This window comes from Trachypithecus francoisi, unplaced genomic scaffold (assembly GCF_009764315.1).
Source record: "Trachypithecus francoisi isolate TF-2019V2 unplaced genomic scaffold, Tfra_2.0 Lachesis_group12, whole genome shotgun sequence".
Classification (NCBI taxonomy): Eukaryota; Metazoa; Chordata; class Mammalia; order Primates; family Cercopithecidae; genus Trachypithecus; species Trachypithecus francoisi.
The window spans coordinates 13,832,274-13,853,919 of NW_022681457.1; the positions used below are offsets into that span (position 1 = coordinate 13,832,274).

Genomic DNA, 21,646 nt, shown 5'->3' on the forward strand with positions numbered 1-21,646 from the left:
GAGTGCAGTGGCCAGATCTCAGCTCACTGCAAGCTCCGCCTCCCGGGTTTACGCCATTCTCCTGCCTCAGCCTCCCGAGTAGCCGGGACTACAGGCGCCCGCCACCAGGCCCGGCTAGGTTTTGTATTTTTAGTAGAGACGGGGTTTCACCGTATTAGCCAGGATGGTCTCGATCTCCTGACCTCGTGATCCGCCCGTCTCGGCCTCCCAAAGTGCTGGGATTACAGGCTTGAGCCACCGTGCCCGGCTATTTTATTTTATTTATTTATTTTGAGACGGAGTCTCGCTCTGTCACCCAGGCTGGAGTGCTGTGGCCGGCTCTCAGCTCACTGCAAGCTCCGCCTCCCGGGTTCACGCCATTCTCCTGCCTCAGCCTCCCGAATAGCTGGGACTACAGGCGCCGCCACCTCGCCCGGCTAGTTTTTTGTAGTTTTTTTTTTTTTTTTTGAGACGGAGTTTCGCTCTGTCGCCCAGGCTGGAGTGCAGTGGCCGGATCTCAGCTCACTGCAAGCTCCGCCTTCTGGGTTTACGCCATTCTCCTGCCTCAGCCTCCCGAGTAGCTGGGACTACAGGCGCCCGCCACCTCGCCCGGCTAGTTTTCTGTATTTTTTAGTAGAGACGGGGTTTCACCGTGTTAGCCAGGATGGTCTGGATCTCCTGACCTCGTGATCCGCCCGTCTCGGCCTCCCAAAGTGCTGGGATTACAGGCTTGAGCCACCGCGCCCGGCCTTTTTGTAGTTTTTAGTAGAGACAGAGTTTCACCGTGTGAGTCAGGATGGTCTCGATCTCCTGACCTCGTGATCCGCCCGTCTCGGCCTCCCAAAGTGCTGGGATTACAGGCTTGAGCCACCGCGCCCGGCTTAAATTTTATTTTAAAGACAGGGCCTCGCTCTGCCGTCGCAGGCAGGAGTGCAGGGGCGCGATCATAGCTCAGTGCAGCCAACTCCTGGGCTTAAGCGGTCTGAAGGTGTCAGCCTGTGGCATCAACTTTCCCGGTTATCAGAGGAAGGAAGCCAGGGGCCAGGGCCTCTTCAGGGTGGTGGGCTGGAGGGGGCGGGCCGGCTCGCGAGGCGTGGCCCTATGAAGGGGCAGGCTGGGCGCGGAGGCGGTGACTATGCCGCGGAGGGGGCGGGCCCAGATTTGGGGGGCCGCGCGCCAGAGATCGAACAAAGGCAGAGGCGGGGACAAAGCCCCGCGGCCCCCGGTCCCCATCAGGAACAAAGGCCACACCCGGCCCAGCGGCCGACGCACCCGTGCTGCAGCCACGTGCGGACACCTGGGAGCGGGGCCTGGGGAGGCTGTGCCCTGTTACCCTCACGCCCCGCCCGGCTGCCCACGTTACCTGTGGGCGCCTTGGGAGTGGCGAATGGGTTTCACGGTGGTTCGCGCCAGTCCTCGCGGCCTCCAAACATCCTCCGGAAGCTGTCACCTACCCCGCCCCCAGCCGTTGTCACCTGGACCGGAGACCTCAGGGCCTCGGGGCACTGCACAGGGGCTGAGGCCCACCGCTCCCCCGGGGCAGCCTCAATGTACCCACCCAGGTTTTCAACGCGCTGACAGTCCCTAGGCGGGTTCGCCTCCACCTTCAGACTCTGCTCTCCCCGTAAACATGATTCCTCTCCCCCAGATCCCGCGTCCCTCAGAGTTCTCTCATACATCCCGCTTCCCTCCTCAGACAGGATTCACCCCACACACCCCGCTTCCCTCCTCAGACAGGATTCTCCCCGCACGCCCCGCTTCCCTCCTCAGACAGGATTCTCCCCGCACGCCCCGCTTCCCTCCTCAGACAGGATTCTCCCTACACAGACCCCACTTCCCTCAGACAGGATTCTCCCTACACAGACCCCACTTCCCTCAGACAGGATTCTCCCCACACGCCCCGCTGCCCTCAGACAGGATTCTCCCCACACAGACCCCGCTTCCCTCAGACAGGATTCTCCCCACACAGACCCCGCTTCCCTCAGACAGGATTCTCCCCACACAGACCCCACTTCCCTCCTCAGACAGGATTCTCCCCACACACCCCGCTTCCCTCCTCAGACAGGATTCTCCCCACACAGACCCCGCTTCCCTCAGACAGGATTCTCCCCACACACCCCGCTTCCCTCAGACAGGATTCTCCCCACACACCCCGCTTCCCTCCTCAGACGGATTCTCCCACCACACCCCGCTTCCTCAGACAGGATTCTCCCCACACACCCCGCTTCCCTCAGACAGGATTCTCCCCACACACCCCGCTTCCCTCCTCAGACAGGATTCTCCCCACACACCCCGCTTCCCTCAGACAGGATTCTCCCCACACAGACCCCACTTCCCTCCTCAGACAGGATTCTCCCACCACAACCCCGCTTCCCTCCTCAGACAGGATTCTCCCCACACACCCCGCTTCCCTCCTCAGACAGGATTCTCCCCACACACCCCGCTTCCCTCAGACAGGATTCTCCCCACACAGACCCCACTTCCCTCCTCAGACAGGATTCTCCCACCACACACCCCGCTTCCCTCCTCAGACAGGATTCTCCCCACACACCCCGCTTCCCTCCTCAGACAGGATTCTCCCCACACACCCCGCTTCCCTCAGACAGGATTCTCCCCACACACCCCGCTTCCCTCAGACAGGATTCTCCCCACACACCCCGCTTCCCTCCTCAGACAGGATTCTCCCTACACAGACCCCGCTTCCCTCCTCAGACAGGATTCTCCCCACACACCCCGCTTCCCTCAGACAGGATTCTCCCCACACACCCCGCTCCCTCAGACAGGATTCTCCCACCACACCCCGCTTCCCCTCAGACAGGATTCCCCCACACACCCCGCTTCCCTCAGACAGGATTCTCCCCACACACCCCGCTTCCCTCAGACAGGATTCTCCCCACACACCCCCTTCCCTCAGACAGGATTCTCCCCACACACCCCGCTTCCCTCAGACAGGATTCTCCCTACACAGACCCCGCTTCCCTCCTCAGACAGGATTCTCCCCACACAGACCCCACTTCCCTCCTCAGACAGGATTCTCCCCACACACCCCGCTTCCCTCCTCAGACAGGATTCTCCCCACACACCCCGCTCCCTCAGACAGGATTCTCCCCACACACCCCGCTTCCCTCAGACAGGATTCTCCCCACACACCTCGCTTCCCTCCTCAGACAGGATTCTCCCCACACAGACCCCACTTCCCTCCTCAGACAGGATTCTCCCCACACAGACCCCACTTCTCTCAGACAGGATTCTCCCCACACACCCCGCTTCCCTCCTCAGACAGGATTCTCCCACCACACACCCTGCTTCCCTCCTCAGACAGGATTCTCCCACCACACACCCTGCTTCCCTGCTCAGACAGGATTCTCCCCACACAGACTCTATTTCTCTCCTCAGACAGGATTCTCCCCACACGGACCCTGCTGCCCTCCTCAGATAGGATTCTCCCCACACAGACCCGCTTCCCTCCTCAGACAGGGTCCCCCTCCCCACTCAGACCCTGTTTCCCTCAGACAGGATTCTCCCCACACAAACCCTACTTTCCTCCTCAGACAGGATTCTCCCCACACAAACCCTACTTTCCTCCTCAGACAGGATTCTCCCCACACGGACCTGCTTCCTTCCCTCCTTGGGATTCCCCACGGTTGAGGTTCAGTTTCTCCATCTGGAAAAGCATCAAAGTCAGGGTAGCCACTTACTAAATCATGGGGAGGGGACGCCTTGGGGGGCTGGATGGGATTTCATAGACTCATTGCTCTCATTGCCTCTTGTGATTTATAGTGTGTGTGTGTGTTTTTGCGAAGGGCGGTAGGGCGGTCAGCGTGGTGGCTCACACCTGTAATTCCAGCACTTTGGGAGGTCGAGGCGAGTCGATCACCTGAGGTCGGGAGTTCGAGACCAGCCTGGCCAACGTGGTGAAACTCAGTCTCTACTAAAAATACAAAAAATAGTCGGGCGTGTGGTGCCAAATGCCTGTAATCCCAGCTACTCAGGAGGCTGAAGCAGGATAATTGCTTGAACCCAGGAGGCAGAGGTCGCAGTGAGCAGAGATCGCGCCACTGCACTCCAGCCGCAACAGAGCAAAACTCCGTCTCAAAACAAACACAAAAAGATTTCTTCTTTTGGGATGGAGTTTCGCTCTTTTCTCCCAGGCTGTAGTGCAATGGCACGATCTCGGCTCACTACAACCTTCGCCTTCCGTGTTCAAGCGATGCTCCTGCCTCAGCCTCCTGAGTAGCTGGAGTACAGGCGCCCGCCACGACGCCCGGCTAATTTTTGTATTTTTAGTAGAGACGGGGTTTCACCACGTTGCCCAGGCTGGTCTCGAACTCCCGACCTCAGGTGATCGACCCGCCTCGACCTCCCAAAATGCTGGGATTAAAGGCGTGAGCCGCCGCGCCTGGCCACATTTTTTTCGATCTGTTGTCTAGGCTGGCGTGCAGTGGCACAATCCCGGCTCACTGCTGCCCCGGCCTCCTGGGCTAAACGGAGCCTCCCGATTCGCCTAAGAAAATGGTGGGATTACAGGTATGAGCCACGGCGCCCGGCTGTGATCTACATTTGATTTAGGCAAGTTTCTGTGTTTCTCAAGTTTAACTATAACGTGGTTAAAATTCAAAAGTCAGCCCCTGCTCTCACACAGGAGCTTCCTCCCTCCTGGGATGGAGACTGTCCTCCCCTCTCCCTGGGCACAGCCCTTTACTCCGTCTTGGCTCCGCCCACTTCCCCATCGGCCCTGCCCCCTATCCCGAACTCTTAGTGACGCAGAGGCTGGAGACGACTCTACGAGAGCGAAAAGACGCGGGCTGAGAAAGAGTTACGGACTGCCCATGCGCTTGGGCGTACAGCAGCCCGCTTCGGTGTGGTCTGGAGGTGGAGCTGAGAGGGGAATCACACTCTATAAAGGTGCGCACACCCCACTGGCGGATTAAATTGCGGCAGTGACGTCACAGAGGGCCCGCCCCGCCCCCACAAGGCCCCACCGACGTGGGGTTGGCCGTGGTGGAAGGACCCGGAGTGGGCGCGTGCGTACTAGCAGTCTCTCCCGCCCCGACCGGCCTGGGCCCCGCCCCCGGGCGTGCGGCGCCCAATGCGCGTGCGCGGCGGCGTCGGCGCCAGTTATTTCTGTCCCGCCCCCCGGCCTCGGCTCTTTCTGCGAGCGGGCGCGCGGGCGAGCGGTTGTGCTTGTTCTTGTGTCGCGTGGTGAGGGTTTCGGCGGCGGCTGAGGAAGAAGCGCGGGCGGCGCCTTCGGGAGGCGAGCAGGCAGCAGTTGGCGGTGCCGCAGCAGCGTCCCGCGGGCGGCGGGCAGCGGCCCAGGAGGCGCGTGGCGGTGCTCGGCCTCGCGGCGGCGGCGGCGGCGGCGGCGGCGGCGGCGGCCCAGCAGTTGGCGGCGAGCGCGTCTGCGCCTGCGCGGCGGGCCCCGCGCCCCTCCTCCCCCCTGGGCGCCCCCGGCGGCGTGTGAATGGCGGCCTCGGCGGCGGCAGCCTCGGCAGCAGCGGCCTCGGCCGCCTCTGGCAGCCCGGGCCCGGGCGAGAGCTCCGCTGGCGGCGAAAAGCGCTCCACCGCCTCTTCGACCGCGGCCTCGGCCTCGGCTTCGGCCTCGGTGTCGTCGCCCGCGGGGGGCGGCGCCGAGGCGCTGGAGCTGCTGGAGCACTGCGGCGTGTGCAGAGAGCGCCTGCGACCCGAGAGGGAGCCCCGCCTGCTGCCCTGTTTGCACTCGGCCTGTAGTGCCTGCCTAGGGCCCGCGGCGCCCGCCGCCGCCAACAGCTCCGGGGACGGCGGGGCTGCGGGCGACGGCGCCGGTAAGTACGAAGTGATCGGGGCCACCCCTCCCCCTACTCTCTGCCTTTGATTCCCACTGGGTGCAGAGATGAGGATGCCACCTGGGCAAGAGGATGGGGGCCCGGACAGTGCACGGGGAGTACTTTCTGGGTTCTGCATAGGGACGTGGGTTTGGGCTGGTCGCTGAGATGAGACATCTGACTAAAGTTGGAGAAAAGACTCGGGGAGGGGAGGGGAGGGACTGGCTCGCTGCGGGATAATGGTCGGGGGGCCCATCCAGCAGGGGGATGAGGGGGGCCATAACTTGGGTGGGAACTTGTAACAGTCTCCCACATCCCTGCCTGTCGAAGTGGTGGACTGTCCCGTGTGCAAGCAACAGTGCTTCTCCAAAGACATCGTGGAGAATTATTTCATGCGTGATAGTGGCAACAAGGCTGCCACCGACGCCCAGGATGCTAACCAGGTGCGTCCAACCTCAGCAACCACAGGGAGGTTTCTGGGGAGGGGGCATCTGCCCAGGAGGAGCTTGACACCAGCTCCCAGGCTGTTACTTGACTTTCCCAAGGCTCTGGGTGGGCTGTCTAGGCTGGGTCAAGAGACCAATCTTAATCTTGGGTTGTATTTTCTGGGGTGTAGATGTGGATCTAGCAAGTTGTCTTGCTTTCTCTGACCCTGCCTTTGTCTGGCAGTGCTGCACTAGCTGTGAGGATAATGCCCCAGCTACCAGCTACTGTGTGGAGTGCTCGGAGCCTCTGTGTGAGACCTGTGTAGAGGCGCACCAGCGGGTGAAGTACACCAAGGACCACACTGTGCGCTCTACTGGTACGTGAGGTTGAGGGGGCTGTTGGAGTTGCTCTCCCGTATGTGCCCTCAGTTGCTTTTATAGTGTTGGTTGCATTTGGTGGATGGGTCCTAGAGTTCTCCAGGGGGTGACGCCCGAAGGGCGCGAGGGCAGAACTCCAAAAGCAGGAAAACTGGAGTTGCGGTGTGTAGTCTCTAGGGCTTAGGTGGGAGGGGGTGGGAAGGGGAGACAGGGAAGACCTTAATGTGCTGCAGGGAGGTACAGAGGGTTTGAGGAAGCTAATCAGGGAGTTCTCAGTCCTGGTGTTGAAGGGCTCAGAATATGCAAACAGGGAAAAGCATGATGTGAAGGGCCTACTGGGTTTGTGGTTCCCTGGCAAACATCTGGTATAAGAGGCTGTTAGGGAAAAGGAGACTTTGTGGGTCCATGGGTTATAAGTGATGGTGATTTCTGGAAGCGTTTTAGCTTTTGAGTTGGCAGAGACTTACCCAGAGTTTGGTTTGGCATTTGCAGCTTTTCACAGTCACACGCTAGCTTTGATTTGGAAAGGAGCTTGAGAGTCTTTTGAGTCTAGCCCAGTTTTTGGGCCAGAATCCTCCCATGAGTGGCCTTTTGGTAGCCATACTGTGATTCTTCCCATCCAGAGGCCAGCATTGGTGGAAGATAGTGGGAAGGTGGCGGCTGTGGGGCCTGAGGAGCCAAGAGGGATAGGCAGGGGGCTGCAGGGTGTCCTACATTCCAGATGTCCCAAGCAAAGGTCAGGGTGCAGGAATGGGTGGCACTGGGGAAGTCAGTTTCCCCAGTGAGCCCTGATGCTACGTATTTTGGATTTGGTTGGTATGTTGGACCACTGTACTTAATCGGTTTTCTAATGGGGAAGCAGGCTTTGAAGGTTATTAATGTGTTGGTCTTGGGGTGGAATTATGCTGAGCACCAAGCTCTTGCTGTAGAGCGGGTGTAACCACCATTCTGAGGGTCCTGGTTTGACATTTCAGCTCTCCCAGTATGAGAACCTCTACGAGGTTTTCTCTGGGCTCTTGGGTTGTAAGAGACCCTGGTGTTCTCTTGTCAGGGAAGAGGGAGGAAGTTAACCATGAAAGGAGAAGAAAAGGAGTCCAGGGTGGTTTGTAGGCGGAATTCTGAGTATGTCCACTTGGAGAAGTTGTCAGTAAAGGGAACAGTGTGTGTGTGGGGGGGTAGTCCTGTTTTTCGGGAGGCTATCCTTACCTTTACATTGTTGTCACCTCTAGGAGCTAGAAGAAAGGGATGTGGTTCTCAGCTATGTTGGGGCAGAGGTTTCTGGGAGCAAGGAATTGGGCTTGCAGGCCTGTATTCTTCGCTGGCTACACCCTCTACATCTTCCCAGTAAATGGCCTAGTGTCACAGAATAGGCAGGAAATGAGGCCCCAACTTAGTCTGCTTCCTGAGTTGGGGGTGGTGAAGGGCAAGGTCCAGCCTTATGATTCCGACTCCCTAGGGCCTGCCAAGTCTCGGGATGGTGAACGTACCGTCTATTGCAACGTACACAAGCATGAACCCCTTGTGCTGTTTTGTGAGAGCTGTGATACTCTCACCTGCCGAGACTGCCAGCTCAATGCCCACAAGGACCACCAGTGAGTCCCAAGGCATAGTGGTTGGGTGGGTGCCACCCCTTCCCTAGCTTAGTGCTCAGGAACACATTTGTCTGCTCTCAGGTACCAGTTCTTAGAGGATGCAGTGAGGAACCAGCGCAAGCTCCTGGCCTCACTGGTGAAGCGCCTTGGGGACAAACATGCCACATTGCAGAAGAGCACCAAGGAGGTTCGCAGCTCGTAAGTGTGGGTTCTGGAGCTGTGGAGTGGCCCAGGGCAGCAAGACCCTACCTAGCCTGACCTGCTCTGTCCCCTAGGATTCGCCAGGTGTCTGACGTACAGAAGCGTGTGCAAGTGGATGTCAAGATGGCCATCCTGCAGATCATGAAGGAACTGAATAAGCGGGGCCGTGTGCTGGTCAACGATGCCCAGGTAATCCTTGTGCCAGTAAGAGGGTCCCTGAGCCCCCTCTGCTGATTGATGATGCTTTCCCGGGTTAAGGAGTGATCCTAGTGTTCTCTGCTTTCTCTGCTTACCTCATACATTTTCCATTTGCAGAAGGTTACTGAGGGGCAGCAGGAGCGCCTGGAGCGGCAGCACTGGACCATGACCAAGATCCAGAAGCACCAGGAGCACATTCTGCGCTTTGCCTCTTGGGCTCTGGAGAGTGACAACAACACAGCCCTTCTGCTTTCTAAGAAGTTGGTGTGTACTGGTGGGCTTCCAGCTGGTGGGTTCCAGGCAGGTGGCTCCCAGTACCTCAAATCCCTATTTGTTGTTGGTGTGCTCATTCTTTCTTCCCTTTCACTCCCAACCAGATCTACTTCCAGCTGCACCGGGCCCTCAAGATGATTGTGGATCCCGTGGAGCCACATGGCGAGATGAAGTTTCAGTGGGACCTCAATGCCTGGACCAAGAGTGCCGAGGCCTTCGGTGGGTCCCAGCTCTACCTAGCTCTACTTTGTTATTACCCCATGTGCTGTACCTGCTTATGTTTCTCTTTTCTTTTTTTTTTTTTTTTGAGACGGAGTCTCGCTCTGTCGCCCAGGCTGGAGTGCAGTGGCCAGATCTCAGCTCACTGCAAGCTCCGCCTCCCGGGTTTACGCCATTCTCCCGCCTCAGCCTCCCGAGTAGCTGGGACTACAGGCGCCCACCACCTCGCCCGGCTAGTTTTTTGTAATTTTTTTTGTAGAGACCGGGTTTCACCGTATTAGCCAGGATGGTCTCGATCTCCTGACCTCGTGATCCGCCCGTCTCGGCCTCCCAAAGTGCTGGGATTACAGGCTTGAGCCACCGCGCCCGGCCATGTTTCTCTTTTCTTTGTGCAGGCAAGATTGTGGCAGAGCGTCCTGGCACTAACTCAACAGGCCCTGCACCCATGGCCCCTCCAAGAGCCCCAGGGCCCCTGAGCAAGCAGGGCTCTGGCAGCAGCCAGGTGAGCAGGAGAGAGGACCCAGGAAGGGGTGGGCAGGGAATGGGGTCCAACAGGGTTCCTGTCCCACTGAGGCAGAAGGCTCTGCTTTGTTCACAGCCCATGGAGGTGCAGGAAGGCTATGGCTTTGGGTCAGGTGAGTGGGTCTGCCTAGTGGGTAGGGAAGGGCCCCAGTGCTGTTTCTACCCCAACCTGCCAGTCTTCTTTCTCCATTTTCTAAGTAGATGATCCCTACTCAAGTGCAGAGCCCCATGTGTCAGGTGTGAAACGGTAAGTGTGGCACCTCCCCGGGGGGTGGAGGTGGATGGAGGGTGGGGGTGTACTCATGCCAGGTTGCTGCATCTGCAGGTCCCGCTCAGGTGAGGGTGAGGTGAGCGGCCTTATGCGCAAGGTGCCACGAGTGAGCCTAGAACGCCTGGACCTGGACCTCACAGCTGACAGCCAGCCACCCGTCTTCAAGGTCTTCCCAGGCAGTACCACTGAGGACTACAACCTTATTGTCATTGAACGTGGCGCTGCCGCTGCAGCTACCGGCCAGCCAGGAACTGCACCTGCAGGAACCCCTGGTGCCCCACCCCTGGCTGGTATGGCCATTGTCAAGGTAAGCCTGTCCCAAGGAACTATAGCTGTAGGAGGAAGGCTGTAGTCCAGGTCTGGACCCTGTTGAACACCCCTCATCACCACCTTGCAGGAGGAGGAGACGGAGGCTGCCATTGGAGCCCCTCCTACTGCCACTGAGGGCCCTGAAACCAAACCTGTGCTTATGGCTCTTGCGGAGGGTCCTGGTGCTGAGGGTCCCCGCCTGGCCTCACCTAGTGGCAGCACCAGCTCAGGGCTGGAGGTGGTGGCTCCTGAGGGTACCTCAGCTCCAGGTGGTGGCCCGGGAACCCTGGATGACAGTGCCACCATTTGCCGTGTCTGCCAGAAGCCAGGTGATCTGGTCATGTGCAACCAGTGTGAGTTTTGTTTCCACCTGGACTGTCACCTGCCGGCCCTGCAGGATGTACCAGGGTGAGTGGTGAGGCTGGTGTGGGTCTAGTCTGGGTGTTGGGCTCTCTGGAGAGGATCATGTGCAGACCCTTGTTCTCTTCACCCTAGGGAGGAGTGGAGCTGCTCACTCTGCCATGTGCTCCCTGACCTGAAGGAGGAGGATGGCAGCCTCAGCTTGGATGGTGCAGACAGCACTGGCGTGGTGGCCAAGCTCTCGCCAGCCAACCAGCGGGTGAGGGGTGGGGTTACTTAGGTGGGGTTGCCCAGAGAGTCTTTATAGGTGCTACCCAGAGCTGTGACATCTGGTACACTGTTTGTAGAAATGTGAGCGTGTCCTGCTGGCTCTCTTCTGTCATGAACCCTGCCGCCCCCTGCATCAGTTGGCTACCGACTCCACCTTCTCCCTGGTGAGTCCTAGGACGGGAAAGTGGAGGGGGTGGTGGCTGCCGGGTCTCACTCTCAACTTATGCATGTATATGTGTGTCTTTGTGTGTGTGTGTGTGATCTGCCTGCAGGACCAGCCCGGTGGCACCCTGGATCTGACCCTGATCCGCGCCCGCCTGCAGGAGAAGTTGTCACCTCCCTACAGCTCCCCACAGGAGTTTGCCCAGGATGTGGGCCGCATGTTCAAGCAATTCAACAAGTTAACTGAGGTGAGCCAGTGGAACGGAGGGGCTGTGGGCAGGGAGAGATGTGAAGGAAAGAGCTAGGACCCATTCATCCACTGCATTCCTGCTTGGTCCAGGATAAGGCAGACGTGCAGTCCATCATCGGCCTGCAGCGCTTCTTCGAGACGCGCATGAACGAGGCCTTCGGTGACACCAAGTTCTCTGCTGTGCTGGTGGAGCCCCCGCCGATGAGCCTGCCTGGTGCTGGCCTGAGTTCCCAGGAGCTGTCTGGTGGCCCTGGTGATGGCCCCTGAGGCTGGAGCCCCCATGGCCATCCCAGCCTGGCTCTGTTCTCTGTCTTGTCACCCCATCCCCACTCCCCTGGTGGCCTGACTCCCACTCCCTGGTGGCCCCATCCCCCAGTTCCTCACGATATGGTTTTTACTTCTGTGGATTTAATAAAAACTTCACCAGTTCCTCAGGCCTTGGCTAGTTGGGGGGCTGTGGTCCTAGGGCCTGGTTTATTGACTATATCTGCTCTTCAGCCTTATCAAGCACTGGTGGCACGAGGGAGGGGGGTCTTGTCCTCAGCCTACCCAAGCCCATGTGTATGGATGCCTAGGGAGTGGGGAAGACTGCCTCCTTGCCGTTTCTGGATATGAGGAGGGCACCCAGGGCAAAGGATGTACACACTAGAGGCTTGTTGGGTACCCTGTGCGATACTGGGTGGGTGTGACCTGCAGCCCTGTGTAGGCAGGGTTAGCCCCATTCTACTGAATGCTTCGTAAACTTTGGTGCTGTAGCTGTTTCTCATCTTCAGATGGTACCACAGTGAACTGAGACCTTCCATATATGTTTTTTTCCGTCTCCCTTTGCTGAGTCCACTTAACATTATCATTCATCCCTGTGTTACGATTTAGTTACTCTACAGTTGAGCCCGTGTGAATCTCAAGGCCACCCCCTTGCCTCTGTTGGTTGGTCTGGACTGGCCTCCGAATGTTGTCATTAAACCATCACTGGACCAAACAGTGTTGGGCACTACAGCCTGGCAGATGCAGGACTGGCCTCTCAAGATCCTACCAGGGTGTTTGGGGGAGCCCAGTATCTTGGGAGAGGGGATGGAGCAGGGCCCACAGCTCACCTCAAGCTCCCAACCCCTGAAGAACCCCAGGTGGACTTTGCTTGTCCACCCCTGCCCCCAAACCCCAACCCTTAGCTTTGTACCAAGTGCCTCTTGCCTTAGGTGATACTTGTCCTCCCAGGGACCCCAGCCTGGTCCCACATCAGGCCAAAAGTCACATGGGCCTAGAGACTAGTGTCCAATCTCTTTTATTACAGAGGGGTTAGGGTAGAAGATCCTGGGCATCCACTGGTTATCTTGGAGTGGCAGGGGGCACTCAGTCCCTCCGCAGGTTCTTGAGCCGTTCCTCCAGGTCTGCATCAGCATCAGCTAGGGCTGAGGCTGCGGCCTCTGCTTTTTTCCCACCAGCAGCCACACTGAGTGAGCCCCCAGTTGAGGGGAGGTCTGCAGAGAAAGGGGGGATTTGAGCAGGGGGGAATCAGGCCGAGTGGGAAACGCAGTGGAGGGGAGTATTGCAGGGAAAGGGAGGGCTTGGGGCTGTGGCTGGGCCTTGGGTGGGAAATGGGGCCCAGGTTTTGGAGCACTCACTTGACAGCTCATCTGTTAGGCTAAGTCCCAGCTCATCCAGGACCTGGGACACAACAGCATCACTAGGGAAGAGAGAGAACTCAATGAGGGCTATGCATTCCATGAGGGCCAGGCAAACATCTCTACCCTCCCATCCAGTTTCCCCATACCTCTCCTCTTCATCTTCCTCATCACCCATGGCATCATCAATGGCATCATTCATCATCTCCTCCTTCATATCCATGATCTCTGCCTGCCGCTCAAACTCCATCATGATCTTCTGGATCTGGGGCAACTTCAGCTGGAAGTGGTAGGAGTGTGAGTGTGGTCCCCATGGGTCCTGGGAGTGGGAAGGGGGATTGGGAAAAGCGCACCTGTCTGTTCATGGTGCCCATGGCCTTGGTGACACCCTTCATGGCTTGTGCCATCGAGTTGTTGGACTTGAGAGTCTGAATCTTGAGGGACACAGCCTGGATGTTGGCCCGCATCAATACAAACTTGCGCACATAGCGCCGGGTGCGCACCAAGTCTTTTGCCATGATGCGAACGGCATCCTGCAGAGCAGACAAGGGCATCAAGGACACAGGAATGAGATGATCCTATACTTCTTTTTTTTTGAGACGGAGTCTTGCTCTGTTGCCCAGGCTGGAGTGCAGTGGCCGGATCTCAGCTCACTGCAAGCTCCACCTCCTGGGTTCACTCCATTCTCCTTCCTCAGCCTCCTGAGTAGCTGGGACTACAGGCGCCCGCCACCACGCCCGGCTAGTTTTTTGTACTTTTTAGTAGAGACGGGGTTTCACTGTGTTAGTCAGGACGGTCTCGATCTCCTGACCTCATGATCCGCCCGTCTCGGCCTCCCAAAGTGCTGGGATTACAGGCTTGAGCCACCGCGCCCGGCCAGATCCTATACTTCTTGACACCCCATTAGTTAGGTGTTCCTCCCCACCACCCCAATTCGCAATTCCACTTGAAGTTTACAGAAACTTTGTGGCTAACCCAGTGGTCACTGGTCCCTCCCTCCTGACCTAACCCTTCTCTGCCTCTTGGGCCACGAACTCCCTGGGCTCCTTTGTAAGGTCCTCCTCACCTCTCTTGATTCGTAAATAGTAAAAGGCCCCAGGCTCACTCCTTAGGGTTCCTTTTCTCTCCATGTTTTCAGTCATTCTTTTGACTTACAACAGCCATTGCTCAATTTCTATTCCCAGCCTAGGCAAAGAATCTGCCCCTTCTTCCACTTGATAGAAACCCACACCTCAAACTATCCAGAATCACATATAAACCTGAGGCTCAGCTTTTGATCTCCTCTCCAACATCTTTCTTGCCCATCCCAAGAAATGCTATCTTCTCTGCCTACCTATTCAGGCCAAAACCCTCTCACCCATCAAAGGCTGTGTTCCTTCTTCATGTTTCCTTACTGGTTTTGGCAGCCTCTTGGCTGTAGCTTATCCTTATCCTGTTTTTTTTTTTTTTTTTTTTTTTTGAGATGGAGTCTTGCTTTGTTGCCTAGGCTGGAGTGCTGTGGCACAGTCTTGGCTCACTGAAACCTATGCCTCCTGGGTTCAAGCGATTCTCCTGCCTCAGCCCCTCGAATAGCTGGAATAACAAGCATGCACCACCATGTCCGGCTAATTTTTGGTAGAGCGGGCTTCTGCTATGTTGGCCAGCCTAGTCTTGAACTCCTGACCTTGGGTGATCCATCCACCTCAGCCTCCCAAAGTGCTGGGATTACAGGCGTGAGCCACCATGCCTGGCCAGCTTATCCTTATAGTTACCTTTTTTCTTTCTTTCTTTTTTTTTTTTTTTTTGAGACAGTCTCACTCTGTTGCCCAGGCTGGAGTGCAGTGGCACGATCTCAGCTCACTGTAACCTCTGCTTCCTGGGTTCAAGTGATTGTCCTGCCTCAGCCTCTGGAGTAGCTGGGATTACAGGCGTGCACCACCACACCCAGCTAGTTTTTGTATTTTTAGTAGAGATGGGGTTTCACCCTGTTGGTCAGGCTGGTCTCGAAGTCCTGACCTCAGGTGATCCAACCACCTTGGCCTCCCAAAGTGCTGGGATTACAGGTGTGAGTACCGCGCCCAGCCCTGTAATCCCTAACCTTTCAACTTAGCTCCCACTTTGGCCCACAATTCTGAATTGTCTGGTCCATGCCCAACTCTTGAAGCTCAACTGTCATCTCCCATTTTGTCAAGGCTCTCTTATAACATTTGCTGCTCTGTCTGCTTGACACATTCCCTGCCCAGATCTGTAGGCTCACTGTCATCGCTCAAGCCTTGGCTCTCATACCAGTTCCTTGGAGGCAGCCTTCCAGACCCTCAAACTAGGGAAGCCCTGCTGACCTTTCACTCCACTCATTTTGCTGAAAGCACCTGTGTTTGGTGTCTGGTCTCTCTTGTTCACTGCTGTTACAGCCGTGCCTGATTGACAGCAACCTGCCCCTGACCACCCACACTCACCATCTGGCCTTGCTTGGCCATCTTCTTAATGTCAGCAATTATTTTCTTCTCCTGGGTCTCTAGTTTCTGTCGCTCGCGGTCCAGCTCCCGCATGGCACGGTTCAGGGCCCTCTGGTTCTGCCGCAGTAGCTCCTCTGGCGTCTTCCGGCGCCCGAACAACAGGTCCATGGTGGTAGAAGCCCACTGGCAGGCCTGAGACAGATGTGAGGCCCAGTTGTAGGGCAGGGGGCCCAGAAGGAGAGCAAGAAGCAGAACAGGGTCACGGGAGCCTTGCCAAACGGGAAGGGGCTGAGACTGGAGACAGGAATGAAGGGCCAAAAGGGAGCAGCTGAGAACACTGGGATTGTCCCGGGGACATATAAGGGGGACAGGTAGACCTGAAAATTATCCAAGCACTGGCCCGAGCCCCTCCATCCCCATGCCCCCACAGAAGTTTCGGCTTCCAAGTTCAGCTTTTCTCTCCAGACCCATGGGTGAGGCCCTGGAGTCCTTGATACGACTGAGAGCGGGGGGCGACGCGAGTTGGAGCACTAGTGTTTTGGGGACCGTGGGCACCGAGCACAGGGCAATTGTGGGGGTTCTGATAGAGGAGGACAGGATGGGCGGAGACCCTAAGAACCAAGAAAGGTGAATGTGGGGCTGTGAAGCTGAGGACAAGGCATTACAATCTGGGAACCCTGAATGCTGAGGGAGACGGTTGGGAGCGTTGGGGCATCCTGTACACCGAGGACGGGATGATGGAGGTTGGGTCGCACTATACACCGAGGACAGAGAGTCAGTGGGCTCGGCACCAAAGCAAGGTGGTGTTGGAGACGTCGATGTTGACGACAGGGTCCCAGGGAGAAGCGAGGCACCGGACACCCGGGCGAGTAGAAGGCCTCGTACGCTGCCGCCCGCACGCCCGCCCGGGATCCGCGGTCCAGCAGGGGCCACTCACCGGAGCTGGGACGGGCACCCGCTTCCGCTTCCGGGTCACGCTTCTTTCTGGGTTCCCCGACTTGCCCACCTACTACCAAGGCCCCTCGATCCAGTCGCCTCCGCCGCCGTTTCCGGATTAAACGACGTGACGTAACATGCCCCGCCCGCACCCGGAAGGTTGGGAGGCTCCCAGGAGCGCGCGTGCGTACGTGCCCTGGAATGGGCCAGCGTTCGAGCGCATGCGCAATAGCTCCCGTTTCCTTTGCGCGTCAGTGTTTCATGTTTGAGTCCCGCCCGAGTGACCCAACCAAGCCAGTACCTGGGTGGGCGCTTTCCACCCAACCTCCACTTGAATGCCCAGCTTATCCGTGAGACCCTGACTTCTGCCGGAGGCCTCAGATAGGAGCCTCAGGAGGCTCCTCCTCCTTGGTGGGCCCACCCACACAAGAAAGGGGCAAAGCTAGAGATGGCTTGTTTCTTCCACTGTGCTGCCCTCTTGGCCAGGAACCCAGAGGTCACTGGATCCTGCCTACGCTTCTCATCCTAGAGTAGGCTTCATCCCAACCAACCCCAGGCTCAGGCCTGGTATCCCCACCAACTCGAGAGCTGCCCCAGGCACTGGGCAGCCTGTTGTAGGGTGCTCCAATGCCACCTGTGACCAGACGTTCCACCACCCCAGCTTTGCAGGCCCTAATGGACCTCAGCTGCCCCACCCACCCCATAGAAGTAAGAGGCAGAGGCCATGCAGTAACATTCCCCTTTAATAGCCTGGTGCGACCTCCAGAGGTGGAGGGGTGGGTTGCCTGGGCCCAGCTACCCAGGCCCCTTGCCCACCCACTCCACAGCCCAGAGTGGGGGCTGAACAAGCACCCAGCAGGGGGGCTAGACAAGCCAATTCATTTCCCATCGCTGAGTGGGTCGGGGGAGGCAGCGCCGACCTTAATCACATGGTGGTAAAAAAAAAAAAAAAAAAAAATAACTAGGGGCAAGTGGCAGGAAGGGGAGGTAAGGCCAAGGCAGGGAATTCCCCCACGGGCCGCCCCCCAAAAACCCCTACCGATGGCCCCCAATAAATATTTGCAGGGGACGCCAGGGCTTGTGGCCGTGGCGGGGGTGGGTATGCGCCAACCCTATTTCAGGCAGCGCTCGAAGTAGGTGGAGCCGATGTAACCACCCCGCATGGAGCGCTGCACGTTCTGCTCAAACAGCCGCCGGTTGTTCTGCAGGACCTCTGCCGCCTCCTTGTTCAGTGGGTCCTCGGGGTTGGGCTCCTGTGGCCAGTACAGGTTGGGGGGTCAACAGGCCAGAGGGACAGAAGGCCAGTCTCCCCAGACCCAACCACCTATTCCTACTCACCAAGAAGAGATACTGCAGGCCATAAATTATGGAGTTTATCGTAAGGACTGGCTTCCAGTCCTCTCTGTGGACAGAGAGCATCAGGGTCAGAGCTTGGTGAGTGGGAGACTGCCACAGGCCCCTCCGGTATTGGGCAGGTCAGATCCAGGGCATAGGAGAGTGAGCATGTGAGAGGCTGGGAGAGAGGGTGTGGAGGCCAGGCCAGGGAGAAAACCAAGGTCAGGCCATGAGGAAGATGACTGGGAACAGACAACAAAGGGGTGGGAAGGGACAGAGTCTGATGTAGTGCCCACAAGACCATGAGGGGGACCTGGCAGGCAGGGCTGGGGAGGGCAGTAGAGGGCTCGTGCCTTCACCTGAGGATGTTGAGGCAGACGTTGCCCTCGAGGTCAATGTTGGGGTGATAGACCATTGTCTCACACTTCACCTTGGGGGGATCATGTGGGTAACCCTGGCCCACCTGGCTCCAGGAAAAGAAAGGAGAGATGGGTAGGTCCCTGGAAGGGCTTCAGCTAATGCCTCATCAGTCCAGGGAGCCATCCCTGCCTGCCTGGGACTCACCTTAAAACTGAACACAAACTTCCCACTCTTGTAGAAGCCCTGGGAGGGAAAGGGGGAGAAGAAAATTTCAGGGTTCCATCCTGTGGGGCCTGATGGGCAGAACATGTCTCCCTCCTCTCAGTGGGGACACCCTTGGTCTGCTCCTGGGAATTCAGCCATATGCACCCTCACCTCATCAGGACAGATGACCAGCTTGAAGTTGAGGAGGTCGTCTGGATCTGAGAAGCTGATATCACACGTCTTGGGCAGGTTCAGCTCGTTTATGTCTGGGTTTGGGCAGCAGAGAGTGGGGGTCAGAAAGAGGGAGGGGAAGAGAGAGAGAAAGGGAGCCAGCAGGACACTTAGGGCAGGTGTTTGTTAGCAGAGCCCCCATGGTCTCCTTCTAGACCCCTAGGCCTCTGTCCTGGGCTGTGCTCCACACCTCCAGCCCTCTCCCTGCTCCCTAGCTTGGCTCTTGTGGATACACATCATACCTCAAGCATGCATGTTTAGTTGTGTATGCGTGTCCCAACTCCTGGCCCAGGGTAACCCCCAACTTTTCTGTATCCACAGCTCCCAAATGCCCCCACTCCCAAACATCCTCTGACTGCCCTAAACTCCAGACTCCCCATCCATGACCTCCACTCTCCAGTATCTACCTGTTCACCTAAACTCAAAGATCCTGCCCACCCCCACCAACCCTCAGTCCTCACTGTCCTTCCTCTTCTCTGTCTCTCAGACCCAGCTTCCCATCTGACCCCCACAATCTCAAGTCCCCACCCCCTACCACCCTGCCCCACCTCCTCTGACTCTGAGGTTCACAGCACAATAGCCTAAATTTTCCCTCCCCCCTGTCTCCAATCCCTGGTACTCACTAACCTTCCCTCCTCCACCTGTCACCCCAAACCCCAAACCCAAATTGCTGTGACTCTCAGGCAGGCCCATGAGTCCCTGATCCTCCAACCTACTTTACCCGTCTGACTCCGAGATTCCCAGAGACCCCAGCATAATACACTAAATCCTCTCCCACTCATATCCCCAACCTTTAGCCTCTACTATCCGTCTCTTTTTCGCCTGTCACCCCAAACCCAAGTTCCCGTCTAACCCCCATACTCTCGAATCCCCAGCTCCTCCACTCCACTGCCTGAACTCTGAGATTCCGAGTCCCTAGTACCAGACACCAGGCCTTCCTAATATCCTAAACCACCACATAGCGGGCCCCATCTCTGACCCCCACCCCGTGACTGCATAATCCCAACCCTCAAGACCTGAACTCCGACCCCCCCACCCCACTCGGGGCCCTCCACTTTTGACCCTCGGCAACAGCATTACTCCCTCCTGACTCTCAACATCACCCTGCCTCAGGCCCTGACCTCCGACCTCCGGCTCCAACCCCATCCCCTGACCCCCTACCCTTCTGGATCCGCAGCTGCGCCGCCGACGCCTTCTTGCTGCTGCCCTTGGTGCCGCCCGCCGACTCCTCCTCCTTCTTCTGCTGCTTCAGCGAGAACAGCTTGATCATCCTGCCGCCGCCGCCGCCGCCGCCGCCGCCGCCGCGGGGCCCGGGACCCCGGCCACCCGGCCCCCCGCCGCCGCCCGCGTCGCCTCCGCTCCTCGGACCCGCCGCTGCGGCCTCCTCCGCTGCTGCCGCCACCCGCCCGGCCTGCCGCGCCGCTCCGCGCCCACCGCGCGGCCCGCTTCGGCTCCCGTAGTCCGGCTACGGCCTGGCCCAGCGCCTCGCGCTCGCTCGGCAGCTCTCGGCCAAATTCGGCTGTTCTCGGGCCCGCCCGGCCCCGCCCCCACTGCCCCGGGCCGCTCCTTCCCTGCCCTCGCCCACTCTGGTCTCAGGCTCCGCTGCAGCTGCGGATTCGGGGGTCCCCGGACCGTGCCGTTTGCCGCTCAGCTGATCCCTCCGCGAAGGGGCTGCGGCTAGGGGTGGAAGGAGGACGCGGCAGCCGCGGTGACGGCGGGTGGGTATTGGAGGATCGTCTTCCGCGGCAGCAGCGGCTTCAGCGCGGAGGTCTACAACGGCCTCGGGCGCCCCGCGGCTTCGGATATTTCCGCCGCCTGCCCGCTTTGGCTCTTCCCGCCCGGCCTGCGTTGTGCGCCTGCGCAGCCGCCGCAAACCCGCGTTGCTCAGCGATGGAATTTGGGGTTCGGCCTCCTTCGGCTGGACTCGGGTATTTCCGTTCATGGCGATGACGCTTCGGCGGCCCTGCGAGTCACTTCCGGCGACTCTCGCGGGGCCGGGCAGGAAGCGGGGTTAGCCGCCATCTTTTAGTGGGGCAGACTGGGCCACTTTGCTCGCGGTCACTTCATCCTATGTTGTGAATGTGCAGAGCGCGGCGGGGGTGGTCGTCTCCGCTGCTGCCGCCACCCGCACGGCCTGCCTTTGACCCCATAGGTCACAGACAAGGCAGGGTGATCGCGGCAAGACCCTGAGTGAGACTAGAGGCGTTACCCAGAGGGTGCGAGGTCGAGCACCCTCACTGTCCTATCGCAAACCCAAAGATCCCTGTTCCTGGAGATTCTGATTGAGGTAAACTAACAAAACATGTATTGTGCCAGAGAGTGGTAAGCACTGTGGTTACAGTGGTGTAGGGGAAGACCTGTCGGGGTGGACACTTGGGGAACGGAACGTGACGTGCGGGCGGAGCCTGGGCGCTATTGGCATGGGCCCCGAGTTCCAGCGGAGACGCACTGGAGTCTCTGCGCTTCCCCTACTATCTGGAAAAGGGGATGGAGGCGGGGTCAACTTCCCATCCAATTACAGCTCAGCGTGCCTCGGAGGGCGGGAGGAAACGGAACTCTGCGGGTCTGCGACTTCTGGCCGTCACCACAGAAACTACCGGCCCCGGGAGCGCATGGTGTGGTGGCCTTTCCCTGCGGGGGCCCCCAGGCGCCACTCCTCTGATTCTGCAGATCCTCCCCCAGGAGTGGCCTCTGGCCAAGGCTGGCTTGTCTGCTTCCTCCGAGGTCAGGCCCCTAGTCTTGGGGGTTAGGGTGACTTGAAGCAGCAGGGGGAAACCCGGCTGCACCCCGGAAGAAGCCTGGACACACAAACCTCAAGTCTCTGTTACTGGAAATGCCCAGGCCAAGGCTAGCCTGACACCTGCCGAGAGCGAGACCTTGAGTGGGGTTTAAGGCTCAAGCTGTACCCTGCTGCACACAGACCCCTTCTCTGAAACTGCCTTTCACCCTGTGTTACCTGCACCCAAGTCATCCATTGGAGGGGTGGGGGAGAGGGCTGTGTGAAGGACCTGGACAATGGGATGGAAGGGGAAGATGGCTAGGGCAAAATAGTCAATGGCACCGGGTCCTGGAGACGCTGCCCTGAAGCCTGCAGTATGCTGAACTTATGCTCTCAGCGTCTGTCCACTTTCACCTCAGCTGCGTTTCCACTGGTTTGCTGCTGGATCTATTCCTGACTGAATCCTTCCAATGTGTCTAGGGCCAGGGTGGGAGAAGTCTTCAGCTCTAGTGATGGGAATGATCACCACAGGGCAGGGAAACTGGCCCAGGGCCTGCAGTCTTTGCTTCTCAGACTGGTTGGGGATCCATCTGC

At 58.4% G+C, this 21,646-nt stretch overlaps 4 protein-coding genes across 7 annotated transcripts in view; 1 reads left to right on the top strand and 3 right to left on the bottom strand.

Moving 5' to 3' along the window:
- The window catches only part of ZBTB45 (zinc finger and BTB domain containing 45), a 33,250-nt gene extending 28,426 nt beyond the window's left edge, over positions 1 to 4,824 (bottom strand). Inside the window, exon 1 of the mRNA XM_033224760.1 lies at positions 4,800 to 4,824. The gene's annotated coding sequence lies outside the window, so the exon portion shown is untranslated. The remainder of the gene's footprint in view (positions 1 to 4,799) is intronic.
- TRIM28 (tripartite motif containing 28) lies at positions 4,742 to 11,644 on the top strand. 3 transcript variants are annotated; one of them, XM_033224744.1, is made up of 17 exons: positions 4,742 to 5,780; positions 6,111 to 6,223; positions 6,450 to 6,582; positions 8,040 to 8,175; positions 8,257 to 8,373; positions 8,451 to 8,565; positions 8,692 to 8,838; positions 8,952 to 9,066; positions 9,462 to 9,568; positions 9,665 to 9,701; positions 9,787 to 9,835; positions 9,914 to 10,166; positions 10,257 to 10,576; positions 10,664 to 10,787; positions 10,876 to 10,962; positions 11,071 to 11,208; positions 11,301 to 11,644. In XM_033224744.1, the coding sequence occupies exons 1-17, from the start codon at positions 5,441 to 5,443 to the stop codon at positions 11,475 to 11,477; spliced, it is 2,508 nt and encodes an 835-aa protein (XP_033080635.1). In that variant the 5' UTR covers positions 4,742 to 5,440; the 3' UTR covers positions 11,478 to 11,644. The 3 variants fall into 3 exon arrangements, with proteins under 3 accessions (XP_033080635.1, XP_033080633.1, XP_033080634.1); XM_033224742.1 differs by having other exon boundaries at positions 4,762 to 5,780; positions 8,952 to 9,126; positions 9,441 to 9,568; XM_033224743.1 differs by having other exon boundaries at positions 4,762 to 5,780; positions 8,952 to 9,126; positions 9,441 to 9,568; positions 9,790 to 9,835.
- Positions 11,645 to 12,476: 832 nt separating this feature from the next.
- On the bottom strand, positions 12,477 to 16,364 carry CHMP2A (charged multivesicular body protein 2A). Of its 2 annotated transcripts, none has more exons than XM_033224772.1 (6): positions 16,205 to 16,364; positions 15,268 to 15,459; positions 13,186 to 13,365; positions 12,982 to 13,112; positions 12,833 to 12,894; positions 12,477 to 12,688 (listed from the first exon to the last, which is right to left on the bottom strand). In XM_033224772.1, exons 2-6 carry the CDS (start codon positions 15,433 to 15,435, stop codon positions 12,561 to 12,563), a joined length of 669 nt encoding a protein of 222 aa, XP_033080663.1. In that variant the 5' UTR covers positions 15,436 to 15,459; positions 16,205 to 16,364; the 3' UTR covers positions 12,477 to 12,560. The 2 variants fall into 2 exon arrangements, with proteins under 2 accessions (XP_033080663.1, XP_033080665.1); XM_033224774.1 differs by lacking the exon at positions 16,205 to 16,364 and adding an exon at positions 16,030 to 16,196.
- Positions 16,365 to 16,926: 562 nt separating this feature from the next.
- On the bottom strand, positions 16,927 to 20,175 carry UBE2M (ubiquitin conjugating enzyme E2 M). The gene is made up of 6 exons (XM_033224775.1): positions 19,495 to 20,175; positions 18,274 to 18,368; positions 18,103 to 18,141; positions 17,898 to 18,001; positions 17,542 to 17,605; positions 16,927 to 17,456 (listed from the first exon to the last, which is right to left on the bottom strand). The coding sequence occupies exons 1-6, from the start codon at positions 19,601 to 19,603 to the stop codon at positions 17,316 to 17,318; spliced, it is 552 nt and encodes a 183-aa protein (XP_033080666.1). The 5' UTR covers positions 19,604 to 20,175; the 3' UTR covers positions 16,927 to 17,315.
- Positions 20,176 to 21,646: the final 1,471 nt, after the last annotated feature.

Excerpts from the sequence above, each read along its gene's own strand:
- UBE2M (XM_033224775.1), bottom strand. The coding sequence starts at position 19,603 with ATGATCAAGCTGTTCTCGCTGAAGCAGCAGAAGAAGGAGGAGGAGTCG. Across the intron at positions 18,369-19,494 it reads GCAGCTGCGGATCCAGAAGG|ACATAAACGAGCTGAACCTG; the intron begins GTAGGGGGTCAG and ends GCCCAAACCCAG. Across the intron at positions 17,457-17,541 it reads GCCTGCAGTATCTCTTCTTG|GAGCCCAACCCCGAGGACCC; the intron begins GTGAGTAGGAAT and ends TACTGGCCACAG.
- TRIM28 (XM_033224742.1), top strand. The coding sequence starts at position 5,441 with ATGGCGGCCTCGGCGGCGGCAGCCTCGGCAGCAGCGGCCTCGGCCGCC. Across the intron at positions 9,836-9,913 it reads CATGTGTCAGGTGTGAAACG|GTCCCGCTCAGGTGAGGGTG; the intron begins GTAAGTGTGGCA and ends CTGCATCTGCAG. Across the intron at positions 10,167-10,256 it reads CTGGTATGGCCATTGTCAAG|GAGGAGGAGACGGAGGCTGC; the intron begins GTAAGCCTGTCC and ends ACCACCTTGCAG.
- CHMP2A (XM_033224772.1), bottom strand. The coding sequence starts at position 15,435 with ATGGACCTGTTGTTCGGGCGCCGGAAGACGCCAGAGGAGCTACTGCGG. Across the intron at positions 13,366-15,267 it reads TGGCCAAGCAAGGCCAGATG|GATGCCGTTCGCATCATGGC; the intron begins GTGAGTGTGGGT and ends TCTGCTCTGCAG. Across the intron at positions 12,689-12,832 it reads CCTAACAGATGAGCTGTCAA|ACCTCCCCTCAACTGGGGGC; the intron begins GTGAGTGCTCCA and ends CTTTCTCTGCAG.